Below are 17283 nucleotides of genomic sequence, written 5' to 3' on the forward strand. Positions count from 1 at the left end.
GGGGCGGCCGCTGAAATTGAGACGGCGGCGTGGACTTTCGGGGACCGTATGATTGTGGGCGTAGCCGTCCGATGCCGGTTTCTTCTCGGAGAAGATGGCGCCATGCGGGCACGATGAGATGGGATCCCGACCGTTGAGCTGTGGAGGGGAATTATACGAGTTTTTCGAATTCGAGAGGGAAGTGTGCAGGAGAAGGAGATGCAGAGGCGCAGAGCACTGCAACAGCGTGCGTCACTCACTACGTCACCGATGCAATATGTGATGGGCCGTGCTAAGGCCCTGTTTAGATGGGACTAAAACTTTTAAACTTTTAAGTCCCTATCACATCGGATGTTTGAAAATTAACTATAAATATTAAACGTAGACTATTAATAAAACTCATCCATAATCTTGGACTAATTTGCGAGACGAATCTAATGAGCCTAATTAATCCATGATTAGCCTATGTGATGCTACAGTAAACATTCTCTAATTATAGATTAATTAGGCTTAAAAAATTTGTATCGTGAATTAGCTTTTATTTATGTAATTAGTTTTGTAAGTAGTCTATATTTAATACTCTAAATTAGTGTCTAAAGACAGGGACTAAAGTTAATTCCCTGGATCTAAACACCATCTAAGTACTGCACTAGCTAGCATCTAATGGGCTGTTGCCTGTTGGGCCTTCTCATTCTTAACTGCAAAGCTGAAGTACTGATGAGCAGCTTTGTCATTACCATTTGGTTACCTACGGAAAACCGATGTAATTTGGACGATTATTCACACAAAAAAATCGAAAACTAGTTCAGATTGATATGCTTCCAGTATAATTCACCGAGAGATTCCTCAATTCGCACAGAGACTTGATCATAAGTCGGATCTTTTCTCGTGGATTAATTAATTAAACTACACTTGGATTAAAACCGGAGGTAGTACATTAATACAACACAAATCGCAGACACGAGTACGATCGAGAGAGTAAAGGTAGCACAGTATAGCTAGCTAGCGAGGGTGTAGTATAGTAGCCTCCGCCATTGACGACGACGACGAAGCTTTGCTAGCTGCTGCTTCGTTTGTTCAGTTCAGGCGCCGTAGAGCGGGGGGCACTTGAAGCCGGGAGGCGGGTGCTTGCCGCAGGTGATGAGCAGCTCGAGCGCGACGGGGAGGTAGATGTTGATGTTGAGGAGGCGCGCGCGGATGGTGGTGCAGAGGCAGAGCGCGGCGTCCAGGTCCGCCACGCCCTGCACCAGCGGGCAGCACTTCGCCCTCGCCTTCTGCCCGATCACCAGGTGGATCAGCCCCCCCAGCACGTCCACGCACGCGTTCAGCTTCAGCGCGTCGATCGGGCACGTCTTCGTCGCCGGCGGGCTCGGCGGCGGCACGTACGGCGGCGGCGACGGCGGCGTCGGCGGCGGCACGTATGGCGGAGGAGACGGCGGCGTCGGCGGCGGGACGTACGGCGGCGTCGGCGGCGGGATGTAGGGTGGAACGTATGGCGGCGTCGGCGGCGGGATGTAGGGTGGCACGTATGGTGGTGGAGATGGAACGTACGGCGGAGTTGGCGGCGGCCGTGGCGTCGGCGGCGTGTAGGGCGGGTGGCACGACGGGCACCGGGGAGACGGGGGAGGTTTGTGGTGGTGGTGGTGCTCGGGCGGCTTGCCGTGGTGACCGCCGCCGCCGCTGCCGCTACCGGGCGGCTTGCCGTGGTGGCCGCCGCCGCTGCTGCCGCTACCGGGAGGCGGGCAGTCTTTGTTCCAGCCGTGGGCGACGGAGACGAGGACGACGAGCAGGAAAGACACGACGGTGGCGAGCGCCGCAGCCATAGATGCTGGTGGCGCGGCTCGACGTTGCACGGTGGCGTGAGATGGGTTGGCGCGCCTTTTATAGAGCGGCCATGGACGCCCACGCCTCCGCTGATCACTGAACACTGAACACGTACACTGAACACGAACTACTGTCAGTGCCACTAGCTAGTGCTACTAATCTCCCATGGTCAACACCTGATCCAATCACAAGTTCACAAAGCACTGCACTAACCAAGCAGCTTGTATGTTAATCAATTAATCAACTCAGTCTCGTCTCGTCATCTCGTGCATGGCATGGCATGGATGCATGCGTGGATGGGCGCCAGGTGTTCGCGGCGAGCCGGCGAGGCGGCCACCTGGCCCGGGGCGCGCGCGCTAGCGGCCACGGCGCGGGGGCGCTCACGGGCGAGCACCGCGCGCGCGCGCGGACGTACGCGCGCCGACGCTTCTAGCGCGCTAGCACTCGGCAGCACGGCGCGCACAGGCACAGACGATGAGGTCGAGACGCCGCTGCGGGGAGGGGGGGAGACTGAGGTGGTTGTCGCCATGGGACGCGCCATGGCGCCCGTGACCTGACACCGCCAGAGCGCGCCATGGAGTTTTCCGGCGACCTGGACGCCCGCTTGGGGCTCCACCTAGCACTGCGGCTGCATTTGCCACCACGTACGTCGAGATTCGCACTGGCAATCCACAGATAGGGACATAGGGTGTGTTCGCTGCTGATGGATGGGAACATATCACCCTAGCACGAAAACAGAACAGTCCATAGCACGATTAATTAAGTATTAGCTAATTTTTTTTTAAAAAAATAGATCAATATAATTTTTTAAGCAACTTTTGTATAGAAACTTTTTATAAAAAACATATCGTTTAGCAGTTTAAAAAGCGTGCGCGCGGAATACGATTGAGAGGGGTTGAGAACCCTTTGGTCAGAACACACCCTAGGGATTGTTTGTTTCACTACCACTTATTGCCTGACTATTGCTACAACTCAAGTTAGCCAGATTTGACTGTTTGGATGTTATACTAAGTTTGCCACCATTCACCGTATTTTTATGTCACACTTATCTAAGTTGTGGCTTACAATAAGTAAATCACACCTTAACTAGCGAAATAGGATTGCGCCACACCTTATTGAGTTAATGGCACGTGGGGTTATAATAGATAAGAAGGAATCTTGCCACAAGTGTGGCTATGAACCAAACAATAAATTAACTTGGTCAAACTTGTCTAACATGAGGTGTGTCAACGTTTGGCAAATTTTAGGAGCAAACCAAACAACCTCTAAGGTAAGATTCCTTCACCATGATGTGGGTCCCATGTGTTATTGGTATATACTCCCTATGTCTTCTAATATAAGGGATTTTAATATTTTGCTTGCACTGTTTGACCATTCGTCAAAAAATTTTAGAATTATTATTTAGTTTTTTACTTAATTTATTATACAAAGTACTTTAAACACAACTTTTCATTTTTTATATTTGCACAAATTTTTTGAATAAGATGAGTGGTCAAATAGTATAAGCAAAATATCAAAATCCCTTATATTATGGGATAGATGGAGTAAAAGTGTAGCAAACTTGCTTTCATACAGCTGAAGTGTGGCTTTAATTTTATGAGCCACATGTTAGGCATGTTAGTTAAATAAAGGAAAAAGTACGAATTACCCCCCCCCGAACTATCGCAGTCGTCCGAATTACCCCCCTGAACCATAAAACCGAACATTATTCACCCCCCAACTATGTAAACCGGACGAATTACCCCCTCGACCCAATCCACGATGGTTTTGGTCTATGTGGCGTACGCGTGGCATCCCAGTCAGCGTTTTTTAATTAAAAAAAATGGTGGGACCTGCCTGTCATACTGTCCCACCTCTCTCTCTTCCCCACTTTCCTCTCAATCTCTCTCTCTTTCCCTCTTCCTCTCAATCTCTCTCTGTCTCAGATGTGGCCCGCGAGTTGGTGGCCAGTGCTAGGCACGGCGGGCGTGGTGGAGAGTTGGGCCGCGTCCGGCGGCTGGCGGCCGGAAATCCACTGCGGGCGGCGGGCGCCGTCGCCCCCACGCACCACTGGGAGCAGCTTCAGCTCCACGCGCACCACGGGCACCACGGGCATGGTGCGACGCGAGGCGACGTTGGCGCCCAATCGAGCCCGTCGCTGCTGCCACCTCCGCTCGCCCAGCCGTGCCCGCCGCCACTCACCCAGTAGCGCCGGCAGCCGCCGCCACAGTCGCCTCCGCTCAGCCGTTGCCGCGACGCCACCGTCCGCCGCCCGCCCTGTGCGCCGTGCTTGCAGCCGCCTCCGCTCGGCCATCGCCGCGACGCGCGCCGCCGCCCGCCCCCGTGCACCGCCGTCCGCCCGCCCACCCCTCAGTGTCTCCCGCCGCCGCCGATCCTTGAGAGAGACAGACGAAGAGTGGGAGAGAGAGAAGAGATGAAGAGAGGGAGAGGGGAAAGTGAAAGAGTATGACAGGCGGGTCACACCATTGTTTAATTTAAAAAACGCTGACTGGGATTCCACGTGTACGCCACGTAGACCAAAACCACCGCGGATTGGATCGAGGGGGGTAATTCGTCCGGTTTGCATAGTTGGGGGTAAAGAATGTCCGGTTTTATGGTTCAGGGGGTAATTCGGACGACCACGATAGTTCGGGGGGGGGGGTAATTCGTACTTTTTCCTTAAATAAAATATGGCAAGCTTTGGTAACGTGAGTATACCAATCAAACAACACCTTACAGTTTGCTATATTGTCGGTGTTCCTTTGGTGCGCAAGAAATTTAAATGATTTCTTTATGTAATTTAGTTCAGTTGACATTCCTCTATTCGAAATTTGCATAAGCTACGGTGATTCTCAGGCTTGGAACCAAAAACCTGTGTAATTTGACAAACCGCGATCTTATTTCTATGAGAAACAGAGAGTGAGAGGCCTGTTAGAAAATGATAGACATACAAATGATAAAAAAACAATAGATCAATCATATAAGGCACGAGATTTAACGTGGAAAACCCTCTCAAAACAGGAGAGAAAGAACCATGGGCACCAGACAGAAAAATATATTCACTATATCGGGGCGAGGTTACAACGTCAAACGGCGGCTTACAAGAAGTATATATGAAGGTGAAACTTAAAAGGATAACGATCCGTAACGCGGGGCCCCTACACCCCAGGCGTCCTCAGGCCTCTGGCCCAAGCCTCTGGCGACGGACCTCTGCTTTGCTCCAGCAGAAGTTGGCCTTTATATATGTGCAAATGAATTTAGATCACAACTCAACAATTACAATGCTACACTTTTTAAGTAATGGAATTACGTGGATATATGCCCCATTTCAAATAGCTGAAATTATAGACGGATGAGTAATCTGGTTCTTATGACAGCTATTTAAGAGTATAAAATAAATAAATTAGCTACTAAAAACATTTCACAAAATCTTATATAAATTTCTTTTGTATCAACACATCATTTAGTAACCTGCTGAGCGAGTAAATAAAGATCTAAAATACAGAATAAAATAAAAATATACAGAGCTACAAAGTGAGGAAGAGAGGGAAAGTAGTATTCGGGAAAAAAAAACGAGATTGGAGGGAGAGCCATCCCAAACATTTATTTTTAAAGAAGAAATTATAAGTGTGTTGGGGATTAAATATGAGACGTGAGGGACCGAGGGTTAAACCACACACCCCTTTCCACTATATTACCATGCATCTCGAAAGTAGTATTCGGTATTCACAGTTGGAAAGCATCAACCGGATGATCAGCCCTTGTCAGAAAAATAAGTTGTTATTACACGTTGCAGCCAACCACACGTACATGCCGTTTTTCGCTTGTGCAACCAGCCACCAAACACAGTGTTCGGCTGATCATCTAATAAGCGAGATTAGACATCAGGGGGCGTCACATCTCCAGGGATTTGAGGATTATCAAGCCTAGTTTCACTATACAATTAAAACCAAAACAAAGCACCCGGAAATGACCTTAAAAATCATCAAATTTCGCTGCTTTTTAGCAGTGGATCCGGCCATCACCGACGTGCCTTTCCTGCGATGAGGAAAAAAAATTACAGTTAGCTTCATTTGCTAATCCAAAAGTTTCACATTTTTAATCATTCATCACGTTCTAGCTGTGAGTAAAGACAGTTCATTCTTTTTTCGCGAATATGCAAAAGATCTACAGAAGAAGTTTACAAAAGCAAAAACAACTGCAAAGCAAAGAGAGCAGAGAAAACAGTTCATTCTTGCAGTTCAAACAAATTGAGGTCACTTCAGTGATGATGAATTAATTCTTTCTTTGTTCAGATGATAACTCACCACGCTGAGATGATCGAGGTCTATATGATGCAGACGCCATGTCATTTAGGTCCTGCAACGGCGTCAGGTGCTTGACAACTTCATCCATTGTCGGACGAGACTTGGTGTCACGGCTGAGGCAGTGGTAGCAGATCTGAGCAACCTTCTGCACCCCTCTTACTGAATAGTTCAGCCCCAAGCGAGGATCTACGAGCTGGTAGAGCCTTCGCCGATCACTTAGATACGGCCTCGCCCATGCCACTAGGTTCTGCTCCCCAGTAGGCCGCTTCTTGTCCATTGATCGTCTACCGGTTAACATCTCGAGTAACACTACTCCGAAGCTATATACATCGCTCTTGGATGTCAAGTGTCCTGAAAAGTGTACTTTAATGAGATCTTGAACATGTATGCTTGTTTCTCAGAGGGAGAAGTATAATCTGATGTTTGACATTACTTTGTTTTTATTATTTTAAGTTTTTATGAAGCCAGAAAAGATCTCGTAGGAAGTAAACTTGTGGGATGCATACAGCAGTAATATTGAACCAGAAAGGCAGAGTAGAACATGTAATACCAAACTGGTTCCTGCTATCCACGTTTTCAGGTTATTCCAATGAATTCGGATAATCAAATCATGCTACGGAAGAGTGCTCCAAGATGAATGTTGTCTGTATCATTGTCTAAACAAACAAGCCATTTGTTACTTAAGTAAAAATCATCAGCTGTTACTTGGTGATCATGTCTAGATACTGCAGTTTATACGTCATCAGATGGAATCCCGAGGCATCTTAATATTCAATCTAGTAGGAATATCAGTGTGATGAAATTAGAAGCAAAGATGTAGATATCACACCATAGAAACTCACAGAAACATAATAAAATACTAACTGGTAGATTCGTATTAAAGAAAATTTGATTCAAGTAGACGACAAAAAACCAAAAGTTTCCGTAAAATACCTGTCATTACATACTCGGGTGCAGCATAACCATAGGTACCGACAACCCGTGTAGAGACATGAGTTTTATCGCCTTGAGGACCAGCTTTCGCTAACCCAAAATCTGAAAGTTTTGCATTGTACTCCTGTATAAGCAGAATTTCCACTGCTGTTAGAATAGCATGCAAGAAATAATCTTGTGAAAATGTGCAACATATTTATGAGCATGATGTGAATGAATTGATAAGAAATAGTACCGCATCAAGAAGAATATTTGATGTCTTAAAATCCCTGTAAATTACTGGTTTGGGACCTCCATGGAGAAAGGCTAGCCCTTTAGCAGCACCGAGAGCGATCTTCATTCTACAGGGCCAAGGTAGGGGAAGAGCCCCTTCAAGATTAAACAAAGTAAGATAACAGGAACTTTAGATTGGGAAACAATTTGAAGGCATTACCAATCAAGAAACTTACAGAACAAAGTACAATTGTTAGACAAGGATGACCTAATAGATCAGGGAACACCATATAGATCATCGTTAGGCCCTCTTTGTTTAGGCTTAGGCCTAGCCAATTTTTTGGCTTATATGTTTTATAAGCTGGTGGCTTTGAAGCCTTAAGTTTAATGGTGAAGTCATACCTCCACTTCACATAAGCCAAAAAAGCTACTGCAACCTAGCTTGTGGCTTAATAGTGTAAGAGTGGCTTATGTCCTTAAAAAACCAAACAGACAAGCTGCTTATCTGTTTAGGTTTAGACTTTTAGGCTCATAAGCTGGCGTATAAGCCTAAACAAAGAGGGCGTGTAAGGATAAACAGGTCCTAGTTTTCAATGAACTGTTAACAATTCAATGGACAACACCTAGAAATGATATTGTTGAGGTCAAGTCTTGGTGTTCAATAAGGCAAGTCAACAACAGCTTTTCTAAAAGAGTATTGTACTACTTATTCTAAAACAGCCCTGCATGCATTATCACCTTGGAAGAAAAAAGAGTAAATAAACAAAGGGTCACTTTCAACCATTGTTGCTCCTTTTGGGAGAAGTTACTAGTTTCTATAAAGCAGTTTAATTACTTCACTACATCAAGAAATATTTCTCAAGACATGACAATATCTAAATGTTTCAATTACATGATTCATTTTATTTTAGGACAAAAGGATGTACTAACACATTGGCATATGAAAGTATTCATATAGTATATATTTTGCATGAATTAAAAATGTGATGCCAATCTTATTTGAATTAAAAAGAAATACTAATGCATGTATTTGATTGTTTACTTCTGAAAAGATGGTTGTAAAGATTGCTTACTTCTGAAAAGATGGTTTTCAAGACTTCCCCGGGCCATGAATTCATATACAAGCAACCTTTGGTCATCCTCGATACAGTATCCAATCAGCTTAACAAGGTGTTTGTGATGCAGCTGTCCCAGAAAGTCAACTTCCGCCTGCAAATACGGTATGTTTGTAAGTTATAACTCTACCTACACAAACACATGTACAGGACAAGCACATACTTACCACCCATTCTCTGTGACCTTGAAGTGCATCCTGCTTCAAACTTTTGACAGCAACTGTAAGACCAGTACCGGGTTTTGCAGGAGATGTGCTGTTTGGATCAATCCATCCTTTGAATACATACCCAAACCCACCTTCTCCAAGAATACTATCTGGCCTAAAGTTAACAGTGGCAGATTTCAACTCTTGGAAAGTAAACCGAAGAAGTTTCTTTTCAGTTGATGCATTTACACCATTTTCATCATCAAGGTTTGTCTGAAAATGATCACCAAGCTCTCGATTGCTAGCATTTAGATATCTGGTCTCTGCTGTTATAGAGAAAAACAAAATGCTTGAGCACCTCACCCAAAAACTGAAAAATTCAACAACAGAAAGTACTTAGTAGATATCATGGCTATATACCCAAACTGTCCTTTGAGAGCCAAATTAAGCTTGAAAGAATAAGCCAAGATAGAATATTGTAAGGGCAATAGTTATTAGCTCTTGGTTAAGTAAGTTGATAGACATTGATCCAAGATTTATTATATGATGGGCATACTCCTAACCAATTTTTAATACAGGAAGAAAACCTACCAAGTTGACTTGAAATACCATCAGTGTGTGTTTCTTATGTTATCCAGGTTATTATTTTGAAAGTACTACTATTCAGCTTAATCATTTCCCGTCTCTCAAGGTCAGCAAAAATGATCAGCATGACATTAGAAAGAAACACAGCAGGATGTATTTTGCTCCTGAATAAAAGGATAAACGATTTGTTTCATGCTTCTGTCATATTTACAACAACCCTTCTTCAGCTATCACAAGGATAAGAAAAATCCCATTTGACAGACAGTTTAAATGTATACCATAAAGAGTTGCTTAGCACGGTATGATAGAAAGATGAGCAAAACCCATTCATCCTCTTATTGTTATTGAAACATGCTAATCCGAAGAACACATAACAACATAAAACATGTCTTTTTGTTACGAACATGGCAACAGCTAACAACATGCGAACACTCTCATTGAAATCTGAAGAACACACGGTGCTAAGATAATTCTGATCAAGCTCATATAGATGCAATGTTCCCTAGCACAAGCTTTTTAAGATTATGACACTCAAGCCTGTAAGAAATCATTGCTGTATGCCTGTACCACCATGAATAGCCCTTACAGCACTACTATAGGCATGATCCGTTCCATCTCAGATAAAACAGCAAAACAGTATCCAATTTCCGTTTACTCTGAATCTGTATCCCAAGTTCCAATTTCTCATTATAACATCCAAAATTCCCACGTATATTACATCACTGACAGTACTAAGCACTAATCATCCGATCAAATACACAACAGATCAGTCCCCAGTGAACACGACCAGAATTTCCCAGAAACAGAAAAGTTTCCCCTTTCGATGAACATCAATCACATCGCCGCAACAATAGCCAAGCAAAAATATCCAACCACTAGAGAACAAACAAGCAAAATCACCCCCCACAGAACCAAACAAAAACAAAAGAAGATCCCAAACTCACCAACCAGCTACAAACAAAAATCAAGAAGAAGGAAAAAAAAAGGGAGAGCAAAGAAGAAGCCAACCTGCGTCGTGGACGTGGCTCCCCTTGGCGGAGCCCCCCGCCGCGCCCTTCTCGTCGGCCCCCGACGCCGCCGCCGCCACCCCCGCCGGCCGGAAGCATGCCCCACGTAGCCCCCGCGCCACCGCCGCCCAGCACCCGCACCCGCGCTCCTCCCTCCGCCGGGAAGGCATCTCTTCTTGCAGGCCCAAAATCGGAGCTAAAAACAAACAAAGAACCGCTTCTTGCTGCTGCTAGCTAACTAGCCTCGAGTCCTACCGGCGCTGAATCCATCGAGAGCTCGAGATGACCGGTTCTTGGGCTTCTTCTTCTTTGCCCCGTCGCCGTCCAAACCCCAATAGATAAGTGCGCCCAAAAAAGCGAAAGCGAAAGGGAGGAGAAGAGAATTAGGAGGGACAGCGCTGGTGCGTGCGTGCGTGCGTGGGAGTAGACAAGTAGGCGAAGCAAGATCAGAAAGCGAGTGGAGCCGAGCTAGGCAGCTAGCTACTAGCTTAGCTTAGCTCGCGCGCGGCCGGGTGGATCAGTGAGTGGCAGTGGGGCGTCACCACCACCGCGGCCACCACCAGTGCGGCTGCCGGTGTGGATCGTCGTCGTCGCCGCCGTCATGATGACGGCGTCGGTGGTGGTGGAAAGGCGGTAGTAGTAGTAGTAGCTTTTCTGCGCGCGCGCAGGTGTGGAGGAGTGGTCGCCGTCACCCCCAGCGAGTTGTCGCTGCCTGCGCGGATTGGAGTGGAGGCGAGCCAACCAACCAACCAACGGGCAACCGTTGCGGCTGCAGCTGCGGCTGCGGGATGGGAGAAGAGAATATGTGCGGTGCTGAGGCTGAGCTGCTTTTTCTCCCGGTGGATCGCCGGATTATTATTCGCTTCTCCGCGAATCACAGGGTTACCGTGAAAACCGTGTGATTATTATGAGATATATTGTGATTTCAAAAACGGATAAGGTTACCGTATGTGATAACCACGATAAGCGTGTGATAACCGTACGATTTTGTAAAACCTATTGGCCGGATAGAAGTGGGAGCCTACACGACGATCGGATCCACGTCGCTGTAAATGTGGTAAAAGAAAATATCTTTTTTTACGGTGATCAGATCCACGTCGCTATAAATGTGGTAAAAGAAAAATGTCTTTTTTTTTAAAAAAAAAGATGTTTTCTTTTTTGCTTTTCTTGTAAGAGAATATGGTAAAAATGGTGTCTTTTTCAGATAACAGGAGGTTATATGCTAGTGGTTCAGGCTTCAGACTGTTCGGTGATGCGTATTCTTCGAGAGAGCATTTGCATATTATAAATACAGTGTTAATTTGGGGGATCAATTATGGAATTGGATATTAGAGATTGGTAGTAAAAGCGAGTTTTCTTTAAGACTAAAAAGATAGATTAAGAGAGGCATAAGAGAGCATAGTAGTATATTGCTTTCAGTGGTTCAGAGTGTTCAGACCTCACATTGTTCAGAGTCTCTTGTATTTGCATTGTGCAGATAAACACAATGCTAAGGAATTGGAGATTGGAGATTGGTAGTAACTAAGTGTGGTGAAATAATCATAAAAAATGTTAAACTTCACACTGTTCTTGTATTTGCATAGTACAAATAGATACAGTGTTAACCTGCTAGTGATACAGTATTCAACTATGCAAACTGGAGATTAGAGATTGGTAGCAAGTGTGGTGAAAGATTCATCAATATGAAATTGACAAGATCTGTGACAGATGCACCTTGTTTTTGGAGGAGCTTGTGCTTTAAGCCGAAGCTTCAGGAGTACTAGTAGTTAAAAGGTGGTCCATTTGCTCTAATCACAGCAACCATTGCACATTGCTGAACCTGAACATCATCGACCCCACGAGCATCGGCATCCTGCCATCCTCTTCAGTCCACATCCTTCGAATGGGTAGAAAAACGGAACAGCAAAAACAGATGTTCTCACTTCTCTCTCCCACCAAAGTATTCAGATGTCACTGTTTATCTGAAGAAAAGTTGAGATGACAGATATATATGAGATTGGAAGGAAAAGAAAAGACTAATTCAAAAGGAGGGGCCAAAAGGGCGGCTTTTTATCTGAACAGACAGAGCAGTTCTAACCAATTGTTAGTATACTTGTTAACTACTGCAAAGTGCAAAGTGCGAAGTGGTAAACAATTTTGGCTACCTTTCCTATAGGGTCCCTTCACATGGTTTTCAGTTCTTTTTAGTTGAAGTTATTTGACAGTTAAGCTGACAATTCCCAACAACTTCTCCAGTGGAAAATGCAGTTGCGTGTAGAAATTAAACAAGCTCAAACTGTGTTTAGCATGTGCTGAAAATGCAGTCGTACTTGTCTTACCTGCTGGATCATCTGCATTATATATGTTGGATCTGACCAGATTTCTCTCTTCTTTTCACACCAAGAAACCTGCCAGTCCAAATATGTGCTCACTGCTTAATCTGAAGCCTAATTACCATGTGCTTGCTGATGCATTAACTATTAACACGATTACTGAATCCATATTCGAGCTGATTACAGTTATAAAAAAAGATTTTCCTAGATTCATAAACTTATAGCTGAGACACTGAACAGATCAAGAGCAGACGGGTTGATGGAGATAAAAATAAGGTCACCGGTGCTCCAAGTTGATCATCATCGGCATGGCGATGCAAAAAAAAAAAAAAAACCCGGCTACTAATGGTGTTCGGAGTTGAAATCTCCGAACCCCACTCACGACGCATTGGAGAGAAAACGGCGGCGGATTCTGCGACGGCGCCAGCGTCGATGTGCCCGGGCGCAAGCGGCGGCGGCGCCGCCTCCCTCTCTCGGCGCTCCTTCTTCCCCGGCGTGTCCGTCCTGGGCGACGGCATTGGCCGGAGCACGGAGGTCGGCGGCCGATGGAGAAGGCGGCGACGGTGGCGTGGCCGCGTTGGTGGTGGGCCCGCGAGAAGAATTCGGCCCAATTACCTGCCACGAGGCCGTCACTGTGGGTGGGCCTAATCTTACGGCTCCGCATAAATTATGGGCTTTATATGTGGCCCAGATTTCCAACGCGGTTAAAGTGGGTGGGCCAGAAGAAGCAACCATACTGGATGGGTGACTTAATGGAAAAAGTCCATTTTGACTCCCTTAATTATTCATCGAATCTAATTTATGACCCTTAACTGGAAAACTGGGTAGGACGATTCCCCGAACTATTGAAACCAGTGCAATTTGACTCCTCTAACGGTTTTGGAGGGCGGTTTTGCTGACGTGGCGCTGACATGGCGGTGTTGACCCGGTCTTTATCCAATATGACGCTTATATGGCATTAAAATTAAAAAAAATATATGTAGAACCCATCTGTCATTCACACACACAAAATAATTGTGAGCCCACATGTCATCCTTTATTCCTCCTCCCTCTCTCTCCCTTCTCTCTCTTCTCTCCCCCTTTTCTCTTCCCCACCGGATCGGCAGCGGCGGCGTGCAGGCGACCACCTCCAGCTCCGCGCCATCTCCATGTCATCGTCGTCGTCTGTGTCCCCTTCCCCCCCTTTCGCTACGCCGCCTCTCTCCTCTCCCTTCTCGGACGGCGGCGGCGCTTCGGCAGTACAGGACCGCAGGCTCCCGCCGCCGGCCGCCGTGGACGCCGCCTCATCGCCTCCGCTCGCCGGCGGACGAAACAACCCCACGAGCGTATCGTAGCTGACGCTTCGTCTTGACGCCGTCGACGACGACGATGGCGTCACTCTTCCCGACGCCCATCTCGCGAACCCGAAATCGCCCACCTTGGCGCGCAGCGACGACGTGAGCAGCACGTTGGAAGAGGCTTGTCGGCCCCCTCTCTCTCCCGGCGGCCATGGACGGCGAGGGGGAGCACTGCGCGGCACGTCCCCCCGGTGGTGGAGGAGGCGACGGGGTCCGGCGTTGGGAGAGGGCTCGAGCTCTTGCTGCTGCTGCCACCATGGTGATTCCGCTGCTGCTGCGCTGCTGCTCTTGTTGGCCATGTCCACTGGCTCAGGTGAGGCCCCAACCCAGACCTGCATCCTCTGCGAGAAAAAAAAGAAAAGCAAATAAAACTCGTGTTTGTTCAGTTTTTCTTGAGTTTCCTGCCCCTTTTTATTATTACCACCATGTAGTTGCTTGTAGGAATCTTTGCCTAGAGCAATGGCTCAATGTTATCTTGCGATTTCTTGCTTAGTTGCATAGCCTCTTTCCCTTTTTGTTTTTGTGCACACTAGAAACATCAAAGAGGAAAGATTCACTTCGAGGCTATGCTAGTGCTAGATTTGAATCAGATTGAGACATGCATTCAGTTCTGAACTTTTGAGCTACTGATTTGAGCTAACCTGTGTTCCCATTTGGCAGCGGCGGGCAGATGGGGCGTTCTGCGTGTTCAAGCCCGACCAGAGTCCGGCGGCGATGCAGAAGGCAATTGACTACGCGTGTTGGCGCAGCGCCGACTGCACCCAGATCATGCAGTCCGGAGCGTGCTACCAGCCCAGCACCATCGGCGGCGGGGGCGAAATCCTCCGGCGCAGACGCGAGCAGACGGCGCACGACGGGGCCGAGCGGACGGCGCGCGGTGGGGCCGAGATGTTGGCGGCGATGGCGGGGTGGTCGACGAGGAGGACGACGACTGAGGAGGCGGGTCCGGGAGCCAACGCTGTCGTCGTCGGGCCCAGCAGCTGCAAGCAACGCCCTCGTCATCGGGCCCTCGCCGCCGCGCCCTTGCCGCCGAACGCCGCCGTCGCTAGCACCGAGAAGAAGAAAGGAGGAGAGAGATGTTAGAGGGAGAGGATGACTAGGCTGCCATATGTACGCCACGTCAGCGAAAACCACCCTTAAAATAACCGAGAGAGTTATTTTAGACGATTTTAATAATTCGAGAAATCATCATATCTGGTTTTGTGATTTAGGGATACGAGTCAGATTGGACGTATATTTAAGAGAGTCAAATTAGACTTTTTCCCTTCTTTAATTAACAATTGAGTTTGACAATCGAAATAAATTAAATGCACTGACATATGCCCTCTCCATATAGTTTTTCTTTCAGGCCCCTTTTTTTTCAGGGAGTTCTTTAACAGTTACTGTTAACAATCTCTAACAACTTCTCCAATCGAAATAAATTAAATTCACTTACATGTAGACATATTAAACATGCCCTTCCCAAAGTGTGCATCTCTTGTGCTGACACTACAGTCCTATTATACAGTATAGGCACCTAGCTGATCATTAGTTTTGATCACAGAATACGAATTTAACGCAGAGTGGATTAATTAGCCTCAGTTTACGATTAGAGTAAAGGTTTGGTAGGGGAGCAGGTAATGGATTGATTGCAGGGTTGGGATTTGACCAGGATAAACCTCACGCAAACGGCAGATGCTTGCATCGATGAAGTCCATCGTCAGATATATATCGTTAAGATCAGACATTAGTCCAAAATATAGCAGATAATCTGTCTAAATGGACGTGATGCTGTTTTTATGAACAGATTAAGCTAGCCACAAAGGAAGATATTAAGGTCAACTATGTATCACAGCAGTTAAGAAGTTGTGGGAGAGGTGAGAAAAATGTTGCTTCTAAGGAAGAATTAAATCTTCACAATTCGCAAGTTGATAAACAGATTTTTGCTTTGTTGTTTTGGATAATATTTGTTATATGAATGCATGCTTATCCAGCACTATAAATAGGTGGCTCTGCATGGTTGCCTACCCGCACAGAACCATAGCAGAGCAGTACTACAAGTAGTCACACATACATAGGGCACATAGGATATACAAATCAAAATGGTGGGCTAATTATTCCTCTCATTTGCTTCAATATATATTTGTTATTTTCTGAAATGCATGCATGGATGCATGTTTTAATTGCATTGTTAAGATTTGCCTCTGGACGTGTACACTATTTTATATAGGATTTTTAATTAATTTTTATCTGTCATTATCATTGATGTGTTCATTTGCAGAGCACACAACTTGTTAAGATCGGGACATGGGGTGGAAATGGAGGAGGTCGTGTAGACCTATCTGTACTCCCAAGGAGCTTGAAAAGTGTGACAATCCGTAGTGGTGCAGCCATTGATACTAGGGGCAGGAGCGCGCAAAGCGCGCTGCACTTGTGGAGTTGGAAGTTTTTTCATCGTTTATATGTATAGGAATATAGATAGTGTAGTGTATTTCAAAAATCTTTCCATCCCATAGGATTGAGGCAATGGAGTTTACTTGTTTCAATAATTTGTGCTATTTATCATGTAATCCCTCCGTTTCACAATGTAAATCATTCTAGTATTTTCCATATTCATGTTGATGTTAATGAATCTAGATAGATATATATGTCTAGATTCATTAACATCAATATGAATGTGGGAAATGCTAGAATGACTTACATTGTGAAACGAAGGAAGTAGTATATTGTATGGTTCGATATAGCTGTAGTAGATAAAAAATGTTTGCGTATAATGGTGCATTTGATATGAAGGAGACATGTTTAGGTAGTACGCAGCCATAACTATATTGGGTTCCATATAAGTAGTAGCTGTTTGAACAGCATTTCACAGCATAGAAGGTGGCAAGGTAAATATAACATTACTTATTTACAATGATAATCATGACCTAGGGGTCATGAACAAAAAGGCTTGCTTCTTAGCCTCCTCTGGGCTTGCAGCTAACTTGTTGCTTCTACACTTCTAGCTTGGGTGGTTCGTTCTGTACATATACACAAAAGGCTTGCTGATGGACTGCATATATCCATATCATTCACTGCAGGAATGAATGATGAGTTTAGAAATTTAGTGAAGTTTACTAAAGAATTGATGTGTATGTGTGGAGAGGTGAGCTGAGTTATTCAGAATTAACCTGTCAGTGGGTTTCTTCTGGGTACTATCCTTGAACAATTTTTTTTGGCAATTGTGGTGGTTTCTGCAGGTCTAGCTCTGTTCATTATAAGGATATGTCAAATACAATGTGTGCAAGAAATGTTTATTATTGTAACTTTGAACTGAAAGTTTTACAGACCTTTTTTTGGGTGTGCTCTTTGGCGCCAGTGAAGGATCTGCCTGTGGAGACTCATCTGGAGATTCAGTGGTGACCTTTGCCTTGTAGAAGAAGTATTTTTTTTCAGAAATTGATGGATTAGGTTATGAAAAGAAAGAGCAGGAATACCTTATCCGAAGTATCATGGGGAACAATTGCAATTAAAGATGCACTTTGTGAGATCTTCTCTTCATGATGTGTGCCAATTTTTGCCTTGCAC

General features: G+C 45.6%; 3 protein-coding genes and 1 long non-coding RNA gene across 10 annotated transcripts in view; 1 reads left to right on the forward strand and 3 right to left on the reverse strand.

The window, feature by feature from the left end:
- Nucleotides 1-842: 842 nt before the first annotated feature.
- On the reverse strand, nucleotides 843-1835 carry LOC4340259 (36.4 kDa proline-rich protein). The gene has a single exon (XM_015788005.3). The coding sequence runs from the start codon at nucleotides 1800-1802 to the stop codon at nucleotides 1062-1064; it is 741 nt and encodes a 246-aa protein (XP_015643491.1). The 5' UTR covers nucleotides 1803-1835; the 3' UTR covers nucleotides 843-1061.
- Nucleotides 1836-5514: 3679 nt separating this feature from the next.
- On the reverse strand, nucleotides 5515-10446 carry LOC4340260 (serine/threonine-protein kinase PBL34). 3 transcript variants are annotated; one of them, XM_015788003.3, is made up of 7 exons: nucleotides 10090-10446; nucleotides 8518-8819; nucleotides 8309-8444; nucleotides 7258-7391; nucleotides 7023-7146; nucleotides 6090-6440; nucleotides 5515-5820 (listed from the first exon to the last, which is right to left on the reverse strand). In XM_015788003.3, exons 1-7 carry the CDS (start codon nucleotides 10256-10258, stop codon nucleotides 5804-5806), a joined length of 1233 nt encoding a protein of 410 aa, XP_015643489.1. In that variant the 5' UTR covers nucleotides 10259-10446; the 3' UTR covers nucleotides 5515-5803. The 3 variants fall into 3 exon arrangements, with proteins under 3 accessions (XP_015643489.1, XP_015643488.1, XP_015643490.1); XM_015788002.3 differs by having other exon boundaries at nucleotides 8518-8822; XM_015788004.3 differs by having other exon boundaries at nucleotides 8518-8866.
- A 1178-nt stretch (nucleotides 10447-11624) lies between these two features.
- The window catches only part of LOC136356815 (uncharacterized), a 6074-nt gene continuing 415 nt past the window's right edge, over nucleotides 11625-17283 (reverse strand). The window contains exons 1-6 of one of the 5 annotated variants that reach the window (XR_010741820.1): nucleotides 17193-17283; nucleotides 17046-17125; nucleotides 14379-16963; nucleotides 12783-14266; nucleotides 12407-12475; nucleotides 11625-12049 (exon numbers count right to left, since the gene is read on the reverse strand). The exon at nucleotides 17193-17283 is cut by the window's right edge and continues 415 nt beyond it. This is a non-coding gene — a long non-coding RNA (uncharacterized lncRNA). Of the gene's footprint in view, nucleotides 12050-12406; nucleotides 12476-12782; nucleotides 14267-14378; nucleotides 16964-17045; nucleotides 17126-17192 lie in introns of those variants that run through there. The other 4 variants (XR_010741823.1, XR_010741822.1, XR_010741824.1 and 1 more) reach the window with 4 other exon arrangements.
- LOC9269080 (uncharacterized) lies at nucleotides 13467-15061 on the forward strand. The gene is made up of 2 exons (XM_015788006.3): nucleotides 13467-14050; nucleotides 14398-15061. Exons 1-2 carry the CDS (start codon nucleotides 13889-13891, stop codon nucleotides 14818-14820), a joined length of 585 nt encoding a protein of 194 aa, XP_015643492.1. The 5' UTR covers nucleotides 13467-13888; the 3' UTR covers nucleotides 14821-15061.

The sequence above is a fragment of the Oryza sativa genome, chromosome 6, assembly GCF_034140825.1.
Source record: "Oryza sativa Japonica Group chromosome 6, ASM3414082v1".
Lineage (NCBI taxonomy): Eukaryota > Viridiplantae > Streptophyta > Magnoliopsida > Poales > Poaceae > Oryza > Oryza sativa.